The following is a 10,877-nucleotide window of genomic DNA, read 5'->3' as shown; positions in this document are numbered from 1 at the left end:
TGTAAATACGTATTATAGGTATAAATATTCATCTCGCATATGGCCCGTGATGCACATGCCACTAAGGGCGGTATTCACCGACATGGTTTAAGCTATAGTTACAATTTTTTGATAAGAGATCGGCACGGATTGGTTAAATTCAGGGTTTTAACCAATCTATGTTGATCTCTTATCTAAAAATTGTAACTACAGGTTTTAACCATGTCGGTGAATACGGCCCTAAGTAGCACGAAAGTGGCATGCTTTCGTGCTATTTGGTAACATGTGTATCACGGGCCTATTTGCCATGTTGACGGTTTTTTTTTCTCTCGAAGAATTCATATCAATCCAGTGTCTTCTACTAACAAATGCGCTGTCTTGAAATCTACGACAATAACAGCACATGACTTCAAATGGAATCTATCGAAATTGTGGAACTTCTTTCAGAAGTGAAATTCAGAATTTTTAGAAGAAAAATTTCCATTTTACCTCGAATGAAATTTAAACTCAGCAGGGAACTGGTTACGCAATTTCTCGGCTGATAGACATGGATTCAAACGATGAGGAATAATGTGTTTACACATAATCAAGACTTGAAATAGATTATTTTATATGTCACAGAGAGCGTCACCAACCCAGTGCAAAGCAAAGTTGTTTGCTTCGTCGTCCAAACAATATGGTGACCATATCATTAGTAATTTTCGGGACAGGCTGGATCGATGATCTCAATTCATATACGGTATATGCATATGCATTAGATAAATCAGCTCCTCCATTAAACGGACAGTCTCTCCGGAATCATGGCCATCCAGAATGCACAGACACACCACCATACTGCCCGGAAAATGAGAACATTGCTCCACAGACACCCGAACATCAGAATATCATGGATAAAGGCGCATGCGGGTTCGTGGGGCAATGAGGAGGCCGACCGCTACGCAAAGGAGTCAACAAAGAATGGCAGCTTCACAAATGAAGTCCGCTTGCCGGCATCTGCTTGCCAAAGCCAGGCTATGGGTGACATGATGATGAACTGGCAAATAGCCTGGGATGATCCGAAGACTTCGGGAAGGTCCTCCACGCATAAGATCCTGCGTCGCGTGAAAACGTGGAACAGCAAGTGGTGCAGAGAACTGATTATGTTCGTTACTGGGCACGGCCTCATTCTCTGCTAACCTCCGAAGGTTCAAGTCCATTACCCCAACGATCGCTGCAGCTGTGGCGAACTTGGCACAGAACTCCCCTACGCCACATCTTGCCGACACGCCAGAGTTCCATCTAATAGCTCCTTCGGAAGCCATGGAAGCAGCATGGATGGCCAATGCCCTAAAAAGACCGGATATGATAAAAAAAACTGATCGGGCTTGTTAGATTTCTACAAGAAAACTCGGACAAGGCTAAGACGATCGGCCCGGACTTGGATGAGGAGAGGTCCACCACCATCGCTGTGGAGCCAAGACGCTCGGCCAGGCTGGCACGAAGACATCAGCGATACGTCGAAGACTCAGACTCGTCAGACTAGGTCTGACTTGGCCCCTGACCAAGTCGGACCCAAACAAGTCCTGCGCTGAAGGCCCCCGGCGAACGTTCACTGTGTACAGTTGTCTTCCCCCCCCCCTCCTTCTTTTATTTCTCTGTCATCATGATTGTATATATTTATGTACATGGGAAATAAAGTTCCCGACACCACCCAGCCCCTTAACCGGGACAAGGGCTGAAATTGACGAATGTCGACAACAGAGCCTGGGTGGTGTACGGTTTAAAAGTAAAAAAAAAAAACTCCTCCATTAAAGTTGGGAGGGTGCACTGTTCTCCACGCCCCCCAGTATTTCCGGCCACGTTGGCATTCCAGTCAATGAATGAATGAATGAACGCCAGGGTCTCTGCCACCGGACTTATCCCGTTGCCGAGATCTCTTCCAGCACAGCTTCGTGGCAGAGTCTGGAGCAAAGTGAGTGCACCTAACAGTCTCAGTGTGTAGCTAGTGTTGTGTCTGATATTTCAGTGCTGCCATCTATACTTCAAATTGTATGCAGGAGGGTACGACGGACCGACGTGTTCGATCGCATCCACCTCAGTGCACCACTTCACGTGATGACAGGCGTATTGTGCGTATGGCAGTGACGGATCGCTCAGCCACATCACGAACCATAGCACAGCACATTCAGTCTGTACCGCATCATCCAGTGTCTGCGCGTACCATTCGACGCCGTTTACAGCAGAGTGGTCTGTCCGCAAGACGTCCATTGCTTCGTCTACCCTTGACGCAGAACCACAGACGTCTCCGCCGCCAATGGTGCGATGAAAGAAGGATGTGGACGGCACAATGGAATGAAATTGTCTTTACTGACGAGCCACGCTTCTGTCTGCAACACCACGATGGTCGGATTCGAGTCTGGAGACACCGTGGAGAGAGGATGCTGAACAGCTGCGTTATGCACCGCCACACTGGTCCTGTACCGGGTATTATGGTATGGGGCGGTATTGGATATCACTCTCGCACTCCTCTAGTACGCATTGCCGGTACTTTAAAAAGTCAGCGCTACATCTCCGAGGTGTTGGAGCCAGTTGTCCTTCCTTACCTTCAGGGCTTGCCCACAGCCATATTTCAACAGGATAATGCGCGACCACACGTGGCACGCATTGTCCAAAGGTTCTTCGTCAATCGCCAGATTGAATTGCTTCCCTGGCCAGCTCGCTCTCCGGATCTTTCGCCGATAGAAAACATGTGGTCCATGGTTGCTCAACGATTGACCCAGATTACATCCCCAGCTGCCACACCAGATCAACTTTGGCAACGCGTGGAAGCTGCTTGGTCTGCTGTACCCCAAGAACACATCCAAAGTCTCTTTGAATCGATGCCGAGGCGTGTGGCAGCGGTGATCTCCAACAATGGCGGCTACTCTGGCTACTGATTTTGGCAGGAACCACACTTCACAGAAGTCTATAAATTTAATCATTTGATGCTTGGTCAACATGTTATCTACAAAATAAATATTGTTGCGATATCTCTTGTCTTTCTTGGTGTTGCAATTTGGGTGGCCAGCAATTTAAGAGATCAAGAAATGAAGATGGAAGGGAGGAAAAAAAAGCATAATATGTATTATATAACACTTTATCTAGTACTTGCCACTGGTATATTGTACTCATTCTTGTATCCGTATGTGTCATCTGTGTATCTTATATGTATTGTATGTGTTATATGGTTTTGTCTACCAACGATTTTTTTTTCTTTTTTAAATATTGAATATTTTAATCTTTTCCCCTTATTGTGACCTTTTAGAGCGCATACTGCATTTGTAATTTGGACATGACGTTGGACTGGATTTTTGTTCACACAAATACGCACTCACGCTTTACACATACATGGACAAACTTGTCTTTCTCCTTCACATCGCCTCAGAAAAGCTATTTGTAAGTCGTCAGACAGCCTCATTGGGCTGGGAAACGACGAAATAAATTCAATTCTGTTTGTTTTTTTTAATATAATAATTCAAATAATGGAACTGCATCATGATAATCTCGGCTTAACCATGTCTAATGAAGCTTGTTTCGATAGTTTTACATATTTACTTATTAAAATAACATAATATATATATATATATTAATATTATATATAGTTTATATAGATATATCTTACGGTAAAAGCCCGAAGAACGCTTGTAAACGAATACATTTCGGACTTTCACCAAGCACTTCGGCAAATGCTGACATTTATCAATCGCAATGACCCTGATGCTAATTAAAATCATAATTAATTAACTATTTAATCATTCAAATTCCTGAAAACTAGTAAAATTGAGATTTTTCTAATTTTCATAAATTTTTAAACATTGTCCTTTATTAATCACAACGATCCTGATGCTAATCGAAATCATAATTAATTAACTAATTAGTCATTCAACTTCGTGAAAATTAGTAAAATTGCGCAGCACAACCAATTTATTCGAAATTCGGAGGAGGGGTAATTTTTAACAAATTAGATTTCTATGCATAAAAAAAAGCCACTGCAAACTTATTTCATACTATGCGAATTTATCAGAAGTATAAAAGAATAATCGGATATTTATTACTGAAATCTAAATAAAAACGATCATCCGAGTTTATTGGAAACACGAAACAAATAAGAAAAGTATTTTGCGTTCATTCTTCAAATTTTAAATCGTCAGTCGTCAGACAGCCTCACGGTCTGGATTTAAATTCATATGTGCATGTAAATACATGCGGTTGAAAGCTGCAATATCTGTCGAATTGTTTGTTAATGAGCGATGAACAAAAAATAAGATGAACGAGAAAAATTAATCAGATGAACTCATGAGTGATCATGATTGGAACATATTTGACTCGGAAGTGCGAGGGTGAAGTTTTCTTTTCTGCTAAACCAGCTATTTTGCGTCGCGCTCGTCAGTCTCTTCATATGTGTGTACTTTAGTACGATGATATTTTAAACCCGCAGTTATCTTTGAACCTCTTACCACAAGCTTCACACTCATACGGTTTTTCACCCGTGTGAATTTTTGAGTGTGTCTTAAAACTCGAAATCCGTGCAAACCTTTTACCACAAGTTTCACACTCATACAGTTTTTCACCCGTGTGAACTCTTGAATGCCTCTTCAAATGTTGACTCTGAGTAAACCTTATACAACAAGTTTCACACTCATACGGTTTTTCATCCGTGTGAACTCTTGAGTGCATTTTCAAATGTTGACTCTGAGTAAACCTTTTACCACAAGTTTCACACTCATACGGTTTTTCATCCGTGTGAACTATTGAGTGCCTTTTCAAATATTGACTCTGAGTAAACCTTTTACCACAAGTTTCACACTCATACGGTTTTTCACCCGTGTGAAATCTTGAGTGCCTTTTCAAACTCGAAATCCATGTAAACCTTTTACCACAAGTTTCGCACTGATACGGTTTTTCCCCCGTGTGAATTTTTGAGTGTGTCTTTAAACTCGAAAGCTGTGTAAACCTTTTATCACATATTTCACATTCATACGGTTTTTCACTCGTGTGAACTATTAAGTGCATTTTCAAATATTGACTCTGAGTAAACCTTTTACCACAAATTTCACACTCAACCGGTTTTTCACCTGTGTGAAATCTTGAGTGCCTTTTCAAATATTGAATCTGAGTAAACCTTTTACCACAAGTTTCACACTCATACGGTTTTTCACCCGTGTGAACTATTGAGTGCATTTTCAAATATTGACTCTGAGTAAACCTTTTACCACAAGTTTCACACTCATACGGTTTTTCACCCGTGTGAACTATTGAGTGCTTTTTCAAATATTGACTCTGAGTAAACCTTTTACCACAAGTTTCACACTCATACGGTTTTTCACCCGTGTGAACTATTGAGTGCCTTTTCAAATATTGAATCTGAGTAAACCTTTTACCACAAATTTCACACTCAACCGGTTTTTCACCTGTGTGAAATCTTGAGTGCCTTTTCAAATATTGAATCTGAGTAAACCTTTTACCACAAGTTTCACACTCATACGGTTTTTCACCCGTGTGAACTATTGAGTGCATTTTCAAATATTGACTCTGAGTAAACCTTTTACCACAAGTTTCACACTCATACGGTTTTTCACCCGTGTGAACTATTGAGTGCTTTTTCAAATATTGACTCTGAGTAAACCTTTTACCACAAGTTTCACACTCATACGGTTTTTCACCCGTGTGAACTATTGAGTGCCTTTTCAAATATTGAATCTGAGTAAACCTTTTACCACAAGTTTCACACTCATACGGTTTTTCACCCGTGTGAACTATTGAGTGCTTTTTCAAATATTGACTCTGAGTAAACCTTTTACCACAAGTTTCACACTCATACGGTTTTTCACCCGTGTGAACTATTGAGTGCCTTTTCAAATATTGAATCTGAGTAAACCTTTTACCACAAATTTCACACTCAACCGGTTTTTCACCTGTGTGAAATCTTGAGTGCCTTTTCAAATATTGAATCTGAGTAAACCTTTTACCACAAGTTTCACACTCATACGGTTTTTCACCCGTGTGAACTATTGAGTGCATTTTCAAATATTGACTCTGAGTAAACCTTTTACCACAAGTTTCACACTCATACGGTTTTTCACCCGTGTGAACTATTGAGTGCCTTTTCAAATATTGAATCTGAGTAAACCTTTTACCACAAATTTCACACTCAACCGGTTTTTCACCTGTGTGAAATCTTGAGTGCCTTTTCAAATATTGAATCTGAGTAAACCTTTTACCACAAGTTTCACACTCATACGGTTTTTCACCCGTGTGAACTATTGAGTGCATTTTCAAATATTGACTCTGAGTAAACCTTTTACCACAAGTTTCACACTCATACGGTTTTTCACCCGTGTGAACTATTGAGTGCTTTTTCAAATATTGACTCTGAGTAAACCTTTTACCACAAGTTTCACACTCATACGGTTTTTCACCCGTGTGAACTATTGAGTGCCTTTTCAAATATTGAATCTGAGTAAACCTTTTACCACAAGTTTCACACTCATACGGTTTTTCACCCGTGTGAACTATTGAGTGCATTTTCAAATATTGACTCTGAGTAAACCTTTTACCACAAGTTTCACACTCATACGGTTTTTCACCCGTGTGAACTATTGAGTGCCTTTTCAAATATTGAATCTGAGTAAACCTTTTACCACAAATTTCACACTCAACCGGTTTTTCACCTGTGTGAAATCTTGAGTGCCTTTTCAAATATTGAATCTGAGTAAACCTTTTACCACAAGTTTCACACTCATACGGTTTTTCACCCGTGTGAACTATTGAGTGCCTTTTCAAATATTGACTCTGAGTAAACCTTTTACCACAAGTTTCACACTCATACGGTTTTTCACCCGTGTGAACTATTGAGTGCCTTTTCAAATATTGAATCTGAGTAAACCTTTTACCACAAATTTCACACTCAACCGGTTTTTCACCTGTGTGAAATCTTGAGTGCCTTTTCAAATATTGAATCTGAGTAAACCTTTTACCACAAGTTTCACACTCATACGGTTTTTCACCCGTGTGAACTATTGAGTGCATTTTCAAATATTGACTCTGAGTAAACCTTTTACCACAAGTTTCACACTCATACGGTTTTTCATCCGTGTGAACTATTGAGTGCCTTTTCAAATATTGACTCTGAGTAAACCTTTTACCACAAGTTTCACACTCATACGGTTTTTCACCCGTGTGAAATCTTGAGTGCCTTTTCAAACTCGAAATCCATGTAAACCTTTTACCACAAGTTTCGCACTGATACGGTTTTTCCCCCGTGTGAATTTTTGAGTGTGTCTTTAAACTCGAAAGCTGTGTAAACCTTTTATCACATATTTCACATTCATACGGTTTTTCACTCGTGTGAACTATTAAGTGCATTTTCAAATATTGACTCTGAGTAAACCTTTTACCACAAATTTCACACTCAACCGGTTTTTCACCTGTGTGAAATCTTGAGTGCCTTTTCAAATATTGAATCTGAGTAAACCTTTTACCACAAGTTTCACACTCATACGGTTTTTCACCCGTGTGAACTATTGAGTGCATTTTCAAATATTGACTCTGAGTAAACCTTTTACCACAAGTTTCACACTCATACGGTTTTTCACCCGTGTGAACTATTGAGTGCTTTTTCAAATATTGACTCTGAGTAAACCTTTTACCACAAGTTTCACACTCATACGGTTTTTCACCCGTGTGAACTATTGAGTGCCTTTTCAAATATTGAATCTGAGTAAACCTTTTACCACAAATTTCACACTCAACCGGTTTTTCACCTGTGTGAAATCTTGAGTGCCTTTTCAAATATTGAATCTGAGTAAACCTTTTACCACAAGTTTCACACTCATACGGTTTTTCACCCGTGTGAACTATTGAGTGCATTTTCAAATATTGACTCTGAGTAAACCTTTTACCACAAGTTTCACACTCATACGGTTTTTCACCCGTGTGAACTATTGAGTGCTTTTTCAAATATTGACTCTGAGTAAACCTTTTACCACAAGTTTCACACTCATACGGTTTTTCACCCGTGTGAACTATTGAGTGCCTTTTCAAATATTGAATCTGAGTAAACCTTTTACCACAAGTTTCACACTCATACGGTTTTTCACCCGTGTGAACTATTGAGTGCTTTTTCAAATATTGACTCTGAGTAAACCTTTTACCACAAGTTTCACACTCATACGGTTTTTCACCCGTGTGAACTATTGAGTGCCTTTTCAAATATTGAATCTGAGTAAACCTTTTACCACAAATTTCACACTCAACCGGTTTTTCACCTGTGTGAAATCTTGAGTGCCTTTTCAAATATTGAATCTGAGTAAACCTTTTACCACAAGTTTCACACTCATACGGTTTTTCACCCGTGTGAACTATTGAGTGCATTTTCAAATATTGACTCTGAGTAAACCTTTTACCACAAGTTTCACACTCATACGGTTTTTCACCCGTGTGAACTATTGAGTGCCTTTTCAAATATTGAATCTGAGTAAACCTTTTACCACAAATTTCACACTCAACCGGTTTTTCACCTGTGTGAAATCTTGAGTGCCTTTTCAAATATTGAATCTGAGTAAACCTTTTACCACAAGTTTCACACTCATACGGTTTTTCACCCGTGTGAACTATTGAGTGCATTTTCAAATATTGACTCTGAGTAAACCTTTTACCACAAGTTTCACACTCATACGGTTTTTCACCCGTGTGAACTATTGAGTGCTTTTTCAAATATTGACTCTGAGTAAACCTTTTACCACAAGTTTCACACTCATACGGTTTTTCACCCGTGTGAACTATTGAGTGCCTTTTCAAATATTGAATCTGAGTAAACCTTTTACCACAAGTTTCACACTCATACGGTTTTTCACCCGTGTGAACTATTGAGTGCATTTTCAAATATTGACTCTGAGTAAACCTTTTACCACAAGTTTCACACTCATACGGTTTTTCACCCGTGTGAACTATTGAGTGCCTTTTCAAATATTGAATCTGAGTAAACCTTTTACCACAAATTTCACACTCAACCGGTTTTTCACCTGTGTGAAATCTTGAGTGCCTTTTCAAATATTGAATCTGAGTAAACCTTTTACCACAAGTTTCACACTCATACGGTTTTTCACCCGTGTGAACTATTGAGTGCATTTTCAAATATTGACTCTGAGTAAACCTTTTACCACAAGTTTCACACTCATACGGTTTTTCACCCGTGTGAACTATTGAGTGCTTTTTCAAATATTGACTCTGAGTAAACCTTTTACCACAAGTTTCACACTCATACGGTTTTTCACCCGTGTGAACTATTGAGTGCCTTTTCAAATATTGAATCTGAGTAAACCTTTTACCACAAGTTTCACACTCATACGGTTTTTCACCCGTGTGAACTATTGAGTGCTTTTTCAAATATTGACTCTGAGTAAACCTTTTACCACAAGTTTCACACACAAACTGTTTTTCACCTGTGTGAATTTTTGAGTGCATCTTTAAACTCATATTCTGAGTAAACCTTTTACGACAAGCTTTAAACTCATAAGATTTTTCACACATGTGAATTCTTGAGTGCATTTTCAAATATTGACTCTGAGTAAACCTTTTACCACAAGTTTCACACTCATACGGTTTTTCACCCGTGTGAACTATTGAGTGCTTTTTCAAATATTGACTCTGAGTAAACCTTTTACCACAAGTTTCACACTCATACGGTTTTTCACCCGTGTGAACTATTGAGTGCCTTTTCAAATATTGAATCTGAGTAAACCTTTTACCACAAGTTTCACACTCATACGGTTTTTCACCCGTGTGAACTATTGAGTGCTTTTTCAAATATTGACTCTGAGTAAACCTTTTACCACAAGTTTCACACTCATACGGTTTTTCACCCGTGTGAACTATTGAGTGCCTTTTCAAATATTGAATCTGAGTAAACCTTTTACCACAAGTTTCACACTCATACGGTTTTTCACCCGTGTGAACTATTGAGTGCTTTTTCAAATATTGACTCTGAGTAAACCTTTTACCATAAGTTTCACACACAAACTGTTTTTCACCTGTGTGAATTTTTGAGTGCATCTTTAAACTCATATTGTGAGTAAACCTTTTACGACAAGCTTTAAACTCATAAGATTTTTCACACATGTGAATTCTTGAGTGCATTTTTAAATGCTTACTCCATGTAAATCTTTTACCACAAACTTCACACTTGAAGGGCTTTACACTCGTGTTGACATATTTGTGTGAAATCATACGCAAAATCCGTGCACACTTCTTACCAGAAACATCGCACGCGTATGTTTTTCCACCAGAATGTAGTTTCTTGTGCATTCCTAAACCCCTTTCCTGTGCAAAATTTCCACCAGAAATATCACACTCATATGGCTTTTCACTTGCGTGGACTCTTTTGTGACTATTCAAAGTCCCTATTTGAGCAAACCTCTTACCAAAAACACCACATTTATATGGCGTATCTCCAGTATGAGTTCGTGTATGGATCTCTAGGTTCCAGCGCTTTGAAAAGGTCTTACCACAAACATCACATTTATGTGACTTTAGCCTAGTGTGACCCTTTTTATATAGTCGCAACTTTCGATTCACGAGAACTTTTTACCGCGAAGATCACACTCATATGGTTTTCTCACAACGAGAGATTTTCGAATGCGCGTGTTTGAATCATACAGCTGTGACACAGTCTCACTACATATGTCACTTTCGCGGGGTTTTTCATCAATGTGGATGCTATGACTGATGGGATTGACACTTATTTCACTCGAACTTGGTTCTGTAGATGACTGCTCATCCTCCTCTTCTGATGAAAACCATCTCGTCATGAAGGACATGTCACTCGAATCACTCTCACATTCCTTGCCCGGGTTGTACTTAATTACCAGTGATGGTAAGTA

The 10,877-nt window shown here is 39.3% G+C and overlaps 1 protein-coding gene across 1 annotated transcript; it reads right to left on the bottom strand.

Moving 5' to 3' along the window:
• Positions 1–3,903: 3,903 nt before the first annotated feature.
• On the bottom strand, positions 3,904–9,462 carry LOC149068016 (uncharacterized). Its single transcript, XM_089251885.1, has 2 exons — positions 5,120–9,462; positions 3,904–5,035 (listed from the first exon to the last, which is right to left on the bottom strand). Exons 1-2 carry the CDS (start codon positions 9,460–9,462, stop codon positions 4,408–4,410), a joined length of 4,971 nt encoding a protein of 1,656 aa, XP_089108011.1. The 3' UTR covers positions 3,904–4,407.
• Between the last annotated feature and the right edge of the window lie 1,415 nt (positions 9,463–10,877).

This window comes from Pholcus phalangioides, unplaced genomic scaffold, assembly GCF_987345545.1.
Source record: "Pholcus phalangioides strain wild (caught in Gottingen) unplaced genomic scaffold, Ppha-v1.0 ptg000027l_1, whole genome shotgun sequence".
Taxonomy (NCBI): domain Eukaryota; kingdom Metazoa; phylum Arthropoda; class Arachnida; order Araneae; family Pholcidae; genus Pholcus; species Pholcus phalangioides.
The sequence above is the reverse complement of the archived record's forward strand: the minus strand, read 5'-3'. Positions and strand labels throughout refer to the sequence as shown.